Here is a 14,215-nt window from a genome sequence, read left to right as displayed (position 1 = left end):
TGTGTGTGTGTGTGTGTGTGTGTGTGTGTGTGTGTGTGTGTGTGTGTGTGTGTGTGTGTGTGGGAGGTAGAGTGCTAATAGTCTCGCTCGCTCTCTCTCTCTCTGACAGACTAATGACTAGTTTGTGCTTCTGTCTCTCACGCTCGCTCCCTCTCTCTCCCCTTCTCTCCCCTTCTCTCCCCCTCTCCCTCGCTCTCTCGCTCTCTCTGAAATAATTAGCTCGCTCGCCCCCTTTTCCAAAGATTGCATCTATTATCACGAATTCTATCAAACTCTCGTCCCCGTTTTTATTTCTTTTGTCATCGCTGTCGCCCTTTTATGATGCGTGTCCGTCTCCCTGTCTTTTTATCTTAATGTGGGAAAAGGAACGCCGGCGTTTATAATGTGGTGATAATGGATTTATTCTGCTTTCTAGATTTCCTCCTCTCTTCTGTTTGTTATCGTAGTGAAATTAGGGCTGTGCTGGACCTCAGAAAACACTCAGTTTCTACAATGAAGTCGGTACAGTAGCGCTTCTCTGTAAGTGTTAGGCTGGTTAAAGTCGATGTTAGCCAGTGTTAGTGACTTAAAGGCTTAAAGAAATACTTAAAACTGAGCTGGGGTGTCGTGATCAGCGGCAGTAACACACACTTCAGCTGCCGTGCCTTCTCTGACTCTTCTGTCAAATAAAGCGACTTTGTTCTCCTAAACAGCTCGTTGGTTTGCGCTTGATCTCTTACTGGCTTCAAATGTGTCACATCGCTGCAGTAACGCTATCTTTTAATGGCACTTCTAATGTTCTTTATTAACTGGCACATACAGTATTTTGCCTTTGAGCTTTCTTTTGTAGTTTGTAATGTTCAGGTTGAAGGTATTTGAGAGACGATGGGATTGGTTGGTATAAGCACGTTAACACGACGTGCGGATATTGTTAAATAAACGCTCAGGTTTGTATTGAATGGAAGCACTCACTGAGACATTACCACCAAAGAAAACCTGTATAATACTGATCTGTGTTCAGGTTGTACAAAGTGTGTCCATAGTGGGCTTAGCCTTGTTTGGCAGTCCAGCTGTGTCCCATCTAAACAGACCAAACGAGTTACACAAATTTCAGCATAGGTTAAGAAAATGGTTTTAAAGGTGTTCAGAGCTTCAACACTTAGCTAATAGTGCAGTTATTGAATGTCAGAATCTACAGGCAAAAGCATATTTATTTCCACATTATCTCCTTCAAGTTTCATGGAAATAAAATGGTTAAAAAACACATTTTGGTTTTTATTTGACAATTCATTTCCCATTGGACATATATACGTATGTCCAATGGATGCACTGCACATTCCTAATATATGTATGAATGATTAGTTAATATCTAATTTGTATATTTTCTTCTGTCTGTATTTTGAATATATTTACACACAATGCACAGAACTTTTGGATCTAATATGCCAGAAAACGAAGATCTTTGAACCTGGTTTTATCCTTAAGTTCGTATTTTGTATCTTCAACTATTTAAAATCCCAAAAGGTTGATTCTGTTCATCTGGACGCAGCTTTTTCTGAAAACGCTGCGTCCAGATGAACAGAATCAACCTTTTGGGATTTACTTGGATGATTGAGAATGCATCAAGACTATTTAGATACTAAAAAACGTATATATTGATGTCTATTAGTTAAAATCATCTAAACATCTTAAAAGTCCATCACAGCTTCACTTAAATTTGTCTCTGTGTGTCTCTCAGACGACCTGGCGTACGAGGTGAAATGGTTTTTCACCCGGCTGCGCGGCGGACCCGCGTCGGTCCAGGTGGCCAGCGTTGACCGCTTTGGCGTTGTGAGAAAAATCAACCGTAATTCATCCAGTGACGTTACAATAGAGCGCAAAGACACACACACCTACCTGCTCAACATATTTGGCACTCAGGACAGGTGAGGTGCAAACGAATGATTTGTCTGTTTAATCCCTTTTTGGCTGAGAGACTTGCACAGCACCATGACCGTCATCACAACAGCCTGTGTCCTCTGTGGTTTCCAGTGACAGCGGGGAGTATTTCTGCTCAGTCACTCCCTGGTACCTGTCGGCCTCAACGGGAGCCTGGACAGAAGCTCAAGAGCTGACATCATCCAAAGTCTTCCTCGCTGTCAAATTTGCAGGTGTGGTGCAAAAGACACGCAGTTACATTATAACATGAACACATTGAAACATAAAAGTCTATGATATATGTACATTATTTTGTTATACGTAACACCAATTCTCTTGTTTCCTCTCTCCTTCTGCAGTTTGGGACTCCCTAAAGTTACCTCTCTTATATGGTGCATCGGCCTCACTGGGTAATATAGTCATTATATGTTTGTTGTACTTCAGAGACTTTGCTTTAGGCAATCTTTAATTGTCTATATCCTTTTCTTTCATCTAGATGACATATTTTTAGGGATTTAAGATTTAATTATGGATTCATTTTTCCACAGTAATGCCTGATTATCTCCAAGTCCTCTAAGTGAACTTGTACTTTTTACCGCTCGGCCGCAAAAGGCTGACGGGGTATTGTTGTCAGGTCACAGGCAACGCGGACACCCAAGTTAGTGCGATTCGATAATGAGGCGACGTAGGATATTCAAATTGATACCATAGATGCATCTCTTAAAAAGCTCGGACGAGTTTGAGTCCCAGTGACCTTGACCTCAAGATGATCTCAAGACCTGGGAGGTCACTAAATCTTCTAGAAAGCTGAGGGGTAGCACTGGAAACTTTTTTTTAAATTTGTGACTCAAGCAGAGAAGCTTTGATTCACAGTAGAAAATAATCCTTATGGTAAATGGTAAATGGCCTGTATTTGTATAGCGCTTTTCTAGTCCCTAAGGACCCCAAAGCGCTTTACACAACCTGTCATCCACCCATTCACACACACATTCACACACTGGTGATGGCAAGCTACAATGTAGTCACAGCCACCCTGGGGCGCACTGACAGAGGCGAGGCTGCCGGACACTGGCGCCACCGGGCCCTCTGACCACCACCACCTATGTATTTGGTGGTGCAGCGCCTCAATCTATCCTCTCTAAAGCAAGGTGTTTTAGTGACATTTGGCCTTCTTTTAAAATAACCTTCTTCTGATTGGCTACCCTTTGCAAACAGAAGGCGACTCTCTATGATATCATTGAGAGCCAAAAGTAGAAAAAAATGTTTAGACCAGTCTAAAGCCTGGCCTTTTAGCCCATGGGAATTACTTCTTCACTTTGCTTGTGTTGAGTATGAGTAACCACTATTGTGACCGTATGTTTATGCCAGAAAACGAGGAAAAACGCAGAAATCACCAACTCCTGAGTGCAATTCGGTATTTCTTCGACTTTGACAGCTGACTAGCTGTGCACCTAAACAGTACATCACAGCTTTCTGGTTTCCTTGTTCTCCTGTACTGTTCTATAAAGCGTCCTCTTGTGTTATGTGTATAGGATTGTGTGTAGACATTTATGAAAGTGTGTTGTGTTGCTGTTGCAGTGCTGAATGACAAGCTGTTGTTGTCTGATTCTGAAAGAGGGCTAACTAAAATGTTGACTTAGCATGAAGAAAATGTTAAATGTAGCCAAGCGCAGCAGAAAAATGTCTCTGGAAAGTGAGAAAAGCTCGGCTCACTGATGCTTGCTGTCAGCGAGGGCGTCCTTGCTAAAAGTGCTGGCCGACAGACTCTTTTGTGTTTTCTTTTGTGCTGCACTGCACTTCGCTTGCTGACGGTGTTCGTCTCTATTTAGGACACATTTCTGATAGCTGGCGTTGTCCGTGCACTGCGGACAAGAGTTTAATCAAAATAGTCAGTAGAGTACAATTTAATTTGCCTTAATTAGCACTGATGGGGATTTTGGAAAGCAAGGATGTGTTTGCTGTTCACATAAAAATCTGTGTTTTTATTAGTGATTGTTGCAGCAATGCTAGCAGCAGCTTTGCCACAGAAGTGATTGTAGTCCTGACGTAGCCGTAGTCTTCTCGGTGCCACATGAGCTGGAGACGAGGGAATCCCTGCATGTCAACTTTTAGGCGCTTGAACCAGTGCCTTAAACAGACAAGAGAAGATTGGAGTAATGAGACCTTAATCAGAGTTAAAGCTATCTGTCATGTGCTCTCTACCTCCGGAAGTCGGTCCCTTTTCCCAGCACTGGCCAAGAAATTCTTTTGTCAGATTTGTACAGGGCTGTGGTTTAGTGGTTAACGCATTCAGCTTGCATGCAAAAGGTCCCTGTTCAATGGCCAAACTCAATCCTGGATAAAATGGGAAGTCTGTGTCTGGAAGGACTTACAAAGGGTATAAAATGTGTAGCAAATCAGTCAGTACCTTGTGAAATAAAGGAGCAACCAAAAGTACCTTATTCTTCTGTAAATTTGAAGTGTGTGAAGACTAATATTAGCCACTGAACAGGGCCAAAACATTAAAGACACTGTTTTTAGAAGGTTGCTAAAGTTATTCGCTTTTATTGTATTACTAGTTAAAATGGTACTCATGAATAATTTCATCGATAGAAATGGTAGCATTAAGAATCGTTGGATTGGAATGGTTTTATTGGTGTCGGTAACATGGTGCCTGTTCTGGTTTTTCCAGGTGTCGGCCTCTTCTCTCTGGTCCTGGGTCTGGTTTGCGCCCAGTGCTGCTGCCGCAACACTGCACACCTTCCACGCTCACGCAACAAACTCATGGACCTGGAGATGGACTGACAAACACTTTCCCCCGCGCCCTCACACTGCAGCGCTCACAGGAAGCACCACACGCATAACAGACACACGCCCATAGACGATTTCTGGGACACCCAGTTGTTCCCGGGCGACGGGCGTTGGGATTAAAACGCATTTTCGCAGTGCTTTAAAAGGTGCTCAGGACTGTTGTTTTTTTCAACTCTGCAGTGTAGGAGCAGGGGACTTTCACGCTCACCAATGGGGAAAAAATAGCCTTTCAGACTTCTGTTTCTATGAAGAAATCTTGTGGCACTTCTAGAGAATTTTATGCAGATAAATTTGTGCCCTGCCAACACCACCGCCGTACAAGAAGCTCTGAGGGATCCAGAGCTTAATATCCGAGGAACAGGAGACTTCTGAGACATCACTGCCACTTGGGAATAAGGGATCAGTAAACAGATCTGCTGCCTCTATAACCACTAGGGATAACAAATGAAGTGCTCAGGCCTGACTAAATGCTTTTTTAGGTTTTCTTTTTTTTACTTATCCTGATGCCAAGGCAACCAGTAAGCAACGTACCAGTGAATCCCACTATAATCTCTTTTTGGGGAAGCACGTAAAATTCATGGGTTCTTTGGGGTTGGCGAGACTGGAGTGCCATTACTTAATATGAATCTGCACAAGGTTAAAAGACATAATATATCCCTACTTAAGTCACATGGGAAACATCTGCTGAAGGTGTTCTGGCATTGCGCTACCACCCCAAAGTATTCCCACCTTAACACCTGGACTATATTTACCTTTATTCTCAACTCTAGTTTTTTGAAAATTCAGAGATTTAAAAAAATGAGACATTTTTAAGCTTTACACAGAGATATGCAGTGTGTTTGTGTGTGAGATATACTGTACATGGTGCCAATATTTTGAACTAATGGAGGCGTGCTTGGTTCGTATTGCCACATCAACACTTGAACTGCTGCTCAGAGCGGCAACAGCAAGCACTCTTCTTTTATAAATATTCAAAAATGTATCCAGCTGTTATTTTTGCCCGGGTCTTGTGTGTGTTTCGTACACTGTGTGAGTGCTGTGCTACAGTATGTGAGACAAAGAGTTGCATGTACTGTTTTGTAATAACAGTATGATGTCATTCATGAGCAACACAAGGCATTTGTTTTTGGTTTTTTTGGTTTTTTTCTCCCCCACGGTTACATTTTGATCACATCAAAGCTTCCTACATCTAGATTTGAAAAGCTAGCTGTCACCTCGCTATGGCAGACTCAAGTTTGTTCGTACTGTGAACAAAATGACAAAAATAGTTTGGGTGACGTAAGGAACTTGGTTTCTTCCGTGGTTTGAAGTTTTCAATAAAGTGATGCATGTTTCTTAGCTTTGGGTATAAAAGGAATAGTCGAATAACTTGGGAAACGTGCTTAGCTTGGTTAGCTTAGCATAAAGGCTAAAGGAGGGGAAATGCTAGCCTAGCTTGTTCAGAAGTGAAGCAGTTTGCTCTGAAAGAACTTACTCTTCCCTCTATATTTAACATTTCCAACCATTTTGCATAACCAACATAAATGAGACTCTGATATTGTTGCTAAGCATTTTATGTCACTTTTGGTTTAGCTAGGATAGCAGTTCTCCTCACAAACAATATAAAAGATGGACGTAGCTACTATGATGTCATCCACTGGTTTCTGGAATACCATTTTGAAGCCTTGAGATGAGCATTTCCACTGTTGCTGTGTTCATTGCAAAAAAAAAAAAAAAAAAGAAGAAATAGTTGAGACAAAGAAGGGTGGGGCCAACTGTGAACCTGTACCGTTATTGGCTAACAACTTGGGAGTGGCAACTTATTAGCTAAGAGACGTGTGGTTCATTCCACAGATAATGTTCCATGAAACACAGCATGACCAGAAGTTACAAAATATAATTTTTAAATTTTAATTAATCAATTTTGCTGCTACATCTATCGCCATCTGGTGGCCTTCAGATAGAATGCAGGTTTAAGGCACTTTTTCCAAACAGACAGCTAACAGCTACATCCATGTTTTATGCTGTTTGTGGTTCCTTTACACACCATGAAGAAGCTACAGTGTAGCTAAAAAACAGACCAGTAAACTTCCAGTTGTTCAAGACGTGTCAACAACCAACGCGTGCATTATTTTTCCTTTGATATGTTTAGGTTCTGGTTTTTCAACAGTCCTGCTGTTTTCCTTGCACCTGCTTGATAAAACTCTAAAATGTATTTCTATAAACAACAACAAAAAGAAACTTGCAATAATCTGCAATAATCAGCCAACTGGCAAAGTTAGCTGTGTCCAACTCGCATCAGCTGACATCTGTTTAGTCTCTGTTTAGTTTTTATCGCAAGTGAATGAACTTGCAACGACGGGTGTGTCGTGCCGACTGCTGTGGGAACACACACATACTTGAAGCAACCACACACACAGAAAATGAGGAAGTTTGTGTCCAAACCCAGCAGGATCCAAGTGGGCCTGTTGGGTTTTTAGCATGATGTGCCAGCCGGTTTTCTCCTGAACTGGCTGGGGTTGAATCAGGCTTTGTTTGATGTGTTTTAAAGAGAGTTTTAAGCAACTTTACGAGCAATATGAGGCTGTAGTCGGGTCACAGCTCCCAGAAAGCTAAACTTCTATTATTCACTCTTAATCAGAACTAAAACACTGTTAACTCAGGCAGCCAGTGCGGCGCCATTATCCAGTCACAATAAACAGATGCCCATCACCGTGTTTCTGAGTTAATGTTTTCATATCACATTTTTTCTTTTAACTGAAACCGAAACCAGTGGTCTGCATCATTTCCACATGCATCTTCCCGGAATTAGAAAAACACTGGTGAGTGTTTTGGCTTGGCTTAAGGAGGCTGGTTATTTCAGAAACTTCCAGTGTGGTTCCTTAAATCCTCTCCATGATTATACTGGTGCAGTATTCAGAACAGGTTCTTCCACTATCATTAACATACACACACCTACACATTCACAGGTAAACAATATCGCTCTGTGCCAGTGAACAAGACCTAAACAAGAAAAGTAGCATCAGTACACATCCCTGATCATGTGATTACATCACTGCAAGACCTCCCCAGTGTCTTTTTATTTTGTCATTTTATTGCAATTAGTATGATGACTCATGATGATGTTTTTTAATAAACAGATTTGTAAGATGTATTCATTCTGACAGTTGTTTCTGTATCGTCTCATTTTATTGTGTGGTGCTTCATGAGGATGATTTCGGTATTGGTCAGTTCCATCTGTCACCTAGGTTACCCTTGTCTTCACTCCAGCTCTTTATGAGCACAGACATGACTATCATGACTATTTTAAGGTTTAACCCCAACTAAAGTTGTTTACGAAGGAGGGGGGGAACTATCCATTGGAGCCAAAACGGTTTTTAATGCTGGAAAAATGGCATTTTAACCTGGGAGTCTGGATGATCAGCTATTTGTTGGAAGCAGTCTTAAGTGGCCATTAAACCTACGGTTTTGGCACATCGGCATTGGATACATTTTCTGTCACTGGCTAGACAAAAAAAGAGAAAAAGTCTGGGTCACTGCCAATCAGATGCAGTGTTGGGTGTATACTAGCAAAATATGGTTGTTTCTGTGTGTCTGAAACTCGGACACAAGCAGAGCATGAGCGGCTCACCTGTAAACGACACTACAGTGACTCACAGTCTGTCAAATGGAAAATCGACCATGTTGTCAGTTACAGTCCCCCGTTTCCCACCATTCAATTAAATATTCATCTAAGAAGTGAGTTTGCCATTACAAGCTATTAATTCATAAATATGGTACTGTGCAAAAGTTTTGTGCCCTTCTTCTTATGGTATCTGGATATAGATTATGTTTATGATACATACTTGTATGTTTTGCCAAGGAAATGGGAGGAATTTGTTGAAATATGTAAACATACATGGAAATACAGTATGTAAGGCACAAACGGAGTCGGTCAATATTTGGTGTGACCACCTTTATTCTTCTGCACAGTCTGAACTCTCGCCGGCAGCTTTATTTAAGTAGTCTTCAGGAATAGTTCTCCTGGCTTCTTGAGGGACATTCAAAGCTCTTTGGATGTTTGTGCCTTTTGTTCTGTTCTCCGTCAACATGATCCCACACTGCTCCAATAATGTCGAGATCCAGGCTCTGTGGAGGCCAATCCATGACTGATGGTGTTCCAATGTGTGTTTTTCTATCCAAGTTTGCGTTCACTGCATTGGCAGCGCTTCTGAAAATGGTCGGATAGAGGGACCGCATTGAAAATGAGTGAAAAATCAGCCAGTTTCCAAGAAAACCTTCAGAAAGCCTCAGAAACTATTGCTCAAGATCATTTTTCAATAATAACAACAAAGTCTGGCTGCTTGACCAGAGACTTTAGTACAGTACTGGATGAGTAACCCAACTGAGAACCACCTTCTTGATCAGCGAGTGCCTCTTCCTAAAGCTGCTCACATTTCAGTGTTTGTATCGTCTGTTGCTGCATGCTGGAGATGATTTATTGTGTATGAATAAGCCAACACTTCCTGCAGTTGTCCCTGGCTGGCCCACATTTACCCTCTTTCTTTTAAATGGCTGCTGAATTTTTTCCAGATGATCTGATGTGGTCGTGATCAGCGTTCCCGCTACGAGCTTTGTGACAAATGTGGGCCAATTTAGTTTTCTTTTCCGTCTGTGGGCAAGCCATCAATCAGATTTTTCTGTGCTCCCAAAAACATGGTTTAAAAAAAAAAACAACCAAAAAGGCAACTATAAAAACTTCTAGCAGAATAAATGTTTTATAATTCAACATTAGACCACGGCTATATCTCTCCCTCTTCCCTCCATGTTGTTCTTTGTGTGTCTCCAATCGGCTTGTTAGCCGTATGGGATTCATCTGTTTGTACTTTTTCCTCTATTTGTCACCCATCTCTCTCTGCTGCTGCTGTTTTAACCACTTCTCCATCCCTTTCTCTTAATTTCTCCTCATCACACCGATCCCTCTTTCACTCCCCCTCTTCATTAGAAATGCAGATGAGCTGGAACCTCAGCCGCTCTCTGGGGCTTTTACACCTCTTTAACGCCAATCTCTCGTTCCATCTCTCTCCCTCTTTCACCACCACCCTTTCTCTCATCTCCATCTCGTGTGGAGAGGGCAGAGAAGAAAGACATATTGAGTGGCTCTGGAGCTGTCTGTGGTTTTGCTAACATGCTCTTGTTCTCTCTCAGGGTCCATTTGACCCATTTTCCAGTTCCTGTATGTTTGCATCTATGTCGCCTATGGATCATTGATAATGTGGCCTTGTCACAACTTAAAGCATTCTGTTCCCAGTTTGATCAGTGGTGTATATGTGTGGGTGTGTGACTTCTAAAAAAATAAAAGCTTCCCTTGGTATAGTTTTTTTTTTATTATTTAGCTCTTGTTCACCGCTGTAAACTCCTGCCGTTTTGGAGATGGCACATTTCATGGCGTGAGCCCTGGCACCGACTCGAACGTGTCACAGCTTGAGGGTTGCTCCACATAACAAAGAATTCAGACAGAAAACTGTAGCAGCGCGTGGAGCAAAGTAAGCAGCCTGTTATCCCCAGAGTCTACCAGAGGCGACGTTTTCTTGTCTTCATTGTAATCAGCGCTGATGTCTCCAGCAGCTCCAAACAGCCCCAGCTCCATCACACCAGTCTGCTGTCTGTAAATGTCCCGTTTCCCTTCTCTACACCCCCACCCCTCTGAACCTCCGCCCAAAACAATACTTTGGTTGCAGTTTATAAAACTGATTTTAATTCTGTTTTGTTTTTGCTCCAGAACATGGGGTTTCCTGCTGTGTCAAAGCTCAAATTAGCCTTGCTTTTGGGAACCTTTGGAGATCAGTCAGGTTGCAGATTTGAAACCATGTCTGCTGAAACTTTCTTGCTATATGTACTACAGACTTGGAAAAGATTTATAGGAGTTAGAAAGACACACTAGATCCTTTGGCTTGGCACATGAATATCTCCAAAGGTTCAGACATTCTGTACAATCATTTGCAAATCATTTCAACCCTAAATTATACAGATTTGATGCAGATGTAGAAAGTTATCCATAATGCCCTTATTGTTTTGGGACCAGGGGAGCACACATCAATCCAGTTTCAAGGTTCTCACTCAAAAATATCGGCATAGGGCGTGAAATCCCATCATCTGCTATGCTGTTTAATAACAACCAGAAAATTGTTTATCATGTCCCAGTGAAGCAAAGCTTTGAGCTCATTGATATAAAGTATTACTAACACATATAGTCCTTGTCCACCAGTACCTAATGTGGTTAGGCTGGTTTGACTCCATTTTTAGGGTTTTTTACTAGGTGGTAGTGTCTGTTAGAAGTACTTTTTTAGTACCTACTCAGTTGGAGTTCCAAGCGATCCGAGGCTATCCAAAATCGTGACGTCAGCAGACTGCCTGTCACCAGTTGGCTCATGAGAGTGTCTCCTTCTCGAAAATCAAAACCAGCATGTTTAAAAACCAACAACGAGGCAAAAAAACACCGTGGTCGCTGAGTGTGACAAAAAGCCAGACATCGGGCAGCAGGTATACCATCGTCTCGACGTCGACCTTTGTTGTGGCTTTCTTGTCGCATTCAAATCCCTCGTTGCTACAATGACCCCAAGCATATTAGCTGATTAGGCAAAACGACCAAAATCACACCGAGTAGGTACTTGTGGAAGAGGGGGAATACTGAGCTATTGCCAAAAATGAGTTTGATGGGGTTACAGTTACCTTTAAAGGTACAGTGTGTAAAATGTCACCACTAGATGTCAGTAGATTGCTGATCGCAGTTCATTGAATTCTTACATCACATCCCAACCCCCCACATTTCTAATGGATAATCCTAGCTATGGTGGCCGCTGTAGGACAAGCAACTTTTCCAGCCGTTCGTCTGTAGTGAGTGTAGGCTGTCAGTCTGCTATTTACCTCTACTCTGGGTCTTTATGTCTATCTACTCTGGAGGAGGCTGTAAAACTGGCTGACTGATGTTAGCTATACTGCGGTGAGTTGTTGAGGATATGCTGAATATATAATATAATCAATATAATCAATATAATCAGAATACAATGGAGCTGGTTATCAGAAGCATAGTCTGATTTTTAGGATACTCAAGCCAGACATTAGCTGGTATAACGTTAGCTTCTAACAAGCTGTTGTTGTTTAGCTGGCTTGTTGTCAGCTGTCTGGAGACGGTCGTGTTGGATGTCTACTGTGGTGACAACAACAAACTGTGACAATATTAGGAATAAATAAGCATATTTATTTATTATTTATTAGGTTATTAACTATTTGGACACTATCCTAGATTAAAATCATTACTTTCATATGTTTCTGTTACTCAGACTGTAAAACAACAAAGATACAAGAGAACCTAGTTCATGATATCGCAAAGAACGGGAAAAGATTTCAACAGCGACTGCGTGGGTCTGCTGTGCTAAGGATTTCAGATCCTAACATTTCCTGGAAATTCTTGTCAACTTCTGCCTTTTTGTGCAATTGTTGGGGTGTTTTTCAAAATAGGAAACCTGAAGGAGTTCAAACCATCCAGTGAATTTTTCTTTTCTTCTTTTTTTTTTTTTTTTTTGCTCCATCAGATTGATTTATCAGCCACGACCCCTCATGCGCTCATGCTACTTCCCAGAACACAAGTCCGCTCAGACAATAAAGCTCAGCAGCTGTTTTCCCTACAGGAACACGGGTGTGTCTACAGTTCATTAACACTATGTGATGAATTAAACCCAAATTCAAACTCCCTCCATAACTGAGCTCTTGCTGATAAGCCTGTGAAAGCTGATTGTAGGCTGGAGGAGCAGATCTGCTAGTCTGCCCGGGGTGAGATCTCGCTGACTGTGTCGACGTTACAGCACTGCAACATACGGAGGCGAAACAGATGCTCTGCCTCGTCTCACCAACTTGCGTTTCTTCTGTAATCCACGGGGGCTACCACACCTTCCATCCTGGCAGTGATTGGCTGAGGGTTTACCTAGACTGTACCCACAATGCTTCCACAGTAGCTCCAAGTCCTGTGGTGCTATAGTAGAGTCTTCAAGATAATAATGAAGTATTTATTCAAGTTAACACCCATCAGCTGTTAAGCTTTGCATTGGATTATTGTGGTTAACTGGTGTGTGTGTCTCTGCATGTGAATGTCAGAAGCTTGCACAAGGTGTGCCTGCAGCCTGTCTTTTATCATCCAATATCCAAAGTAACAAAACACACAAACAATCAAAACTGAGCCCACTCAACATGCATCTTTTTTTTTTCATTTGCAGGCCCAAACTCGTTGCTTCATGCTTATCAATTATTGCTGCAGGAAAAGAAGGCCCCCAAAGCAAACTGCACGCTTAGTCTGGGCCTGCAAACCTCCAGGGCCAGAAAACCAAATAGTTTTTATTAAAACAAGCACACAAACGTGTTTAATCAGAATATATGTGCTGAAATTCAAAAGGTTTCAGATATCCAACAACTTCAATTAATTGGATGCATTCATGAAACCCAGTGAGTTCTCTTCTAACACCTCCTTATACACATGTCCATGAACAAGGTTTTAAAGTGTCCATAAAACCTGCTGTTTTACTGTCTCCAGAGAATTCATGTCATGGTTTTTGTGACCCTTTTGTACTCATCAGGCCAAACCATCTGTGCTTCTGTAAGGATAAACCATTTCAACCCAATGACATTTCCCCAAAAGAAAGATCCAAACAGTCGGGACACATTATCATGCAAAAAACACAAGAGCTACATCTCAGTGTCTACAGGTGTGGGCTAGCATGTTAAGTGTTAAAGTTTACGACTGCACAGTTCTAAAAAGACGGAGTAAGTACGGCTTGATTGGATTTGGTTTGCCAAGAGAAAAGTCTCTTCTTCTCTCTTATAAGAACATGTCAGCATTGATTAGTTTTGTAAAGCTGCATCTGGAAAAAAAGTGGAAATGACTGATCATATTGTGCTACATTTGGAGGAAACAGCATGTCAGCATATATACCTCATACCAGCTGTCAAGCACAGTGGGTCATTATTTTGGTGTATTTTGTAGCCACAGGACTTGAGCACCTGCAGTCATTGGGTCGACCATGAACCCATCTGTATACCAAAATATCCTAGAGTCAACTGTGAGGCCATGTGTTTGACAGCTAAAGCTTGTTGAAACTGGTTGGTGCAGCAGCAAGTAAAGCTGCTGTGCATGCCCAATTTCAACGAACTGAAGGAACGCTGCAACGAAGAATCCGCAAAAAATCCTCCACAAGGATTTGAGAGACTGATGAGGTCACAAAGAAAACTGCAAGCTAAATATAGTTGATTCTGGGCTGTACTCAGTGTTTTACACGCTGTGTCTGCGTTTTGTTTTTGTTTTTGTCAAATAAATATTAAAACAGTCTAATGTGTCATATGTTGTATATAAATTAAAAACTAGATTTTTTTAAGGTCAGTTTTTTAGAATTGACAGAGGATGCACTCTGTTTTTACCATGACTGTAATCTTCATATGTCTCTGCAGCAAGCATGGCCTCACCCAGCCTGTAAAGGGTTTAAGGTACAAGCGAACCTATTCCTTTATATCACAAAGAATG

General features: G+C 41.7%; 1 protein-coding gene across 1 annotated transcript in view; it reads left to right on the top strand.

The window, feature by feature from the left end:
• Positions 1 to 6,603, top strand: part of LOC102204964 (prostaglandin F2 receptor negative regulator) — a 96,421-nt gene extending 89,818 nt beyond the window's left edge. Inside the window, exons 11-14 of the mRNA XM_005753928.2 lie at positions 1,718 to 1,904; positions 2,011 to 2,129; positions 2,256 to 2,306; positions 4,568 to 6,603. Of these exons, the coding sequence (XP_005753985.1) occupies positions 1,718 to 1,904; positions 2,011 to 2,129; positions 2,256 to 2,306; positions 4,568 to 4,680 (470 nt within the window). The 3' untranslated portion in view covers positions 4,681 to 6,603. The remainder of the gene's footprint in view (positions 1 to 1,717; positions 1,905 to 2,010; positions 2,130 to 2,255; positions 2,307 to 4,567) is intronic.
• Positions 6,604 to 14,215: the final 7,612 nt, after the last annotated feature.

This window comes from Pundamilia nyererei, unplaced genomic scaffold (assembly GCF_000239375.1).
Source record: "Pundamilia nyererei isolate P.nyererei 1_Seehausen unplaced genomic scaffold, PunNye1.0 scaffold00479, whole genome shotgun sequence".
NCBI lineage: Eukaryota > Metazoa > Chordata > Actinopteri > Cichliformes > Cichlidae > Pundamilia > Pundamilia nyererei.
This window is presented reverse-complemented; position numbering and strand designations above follow the sequence as displayed.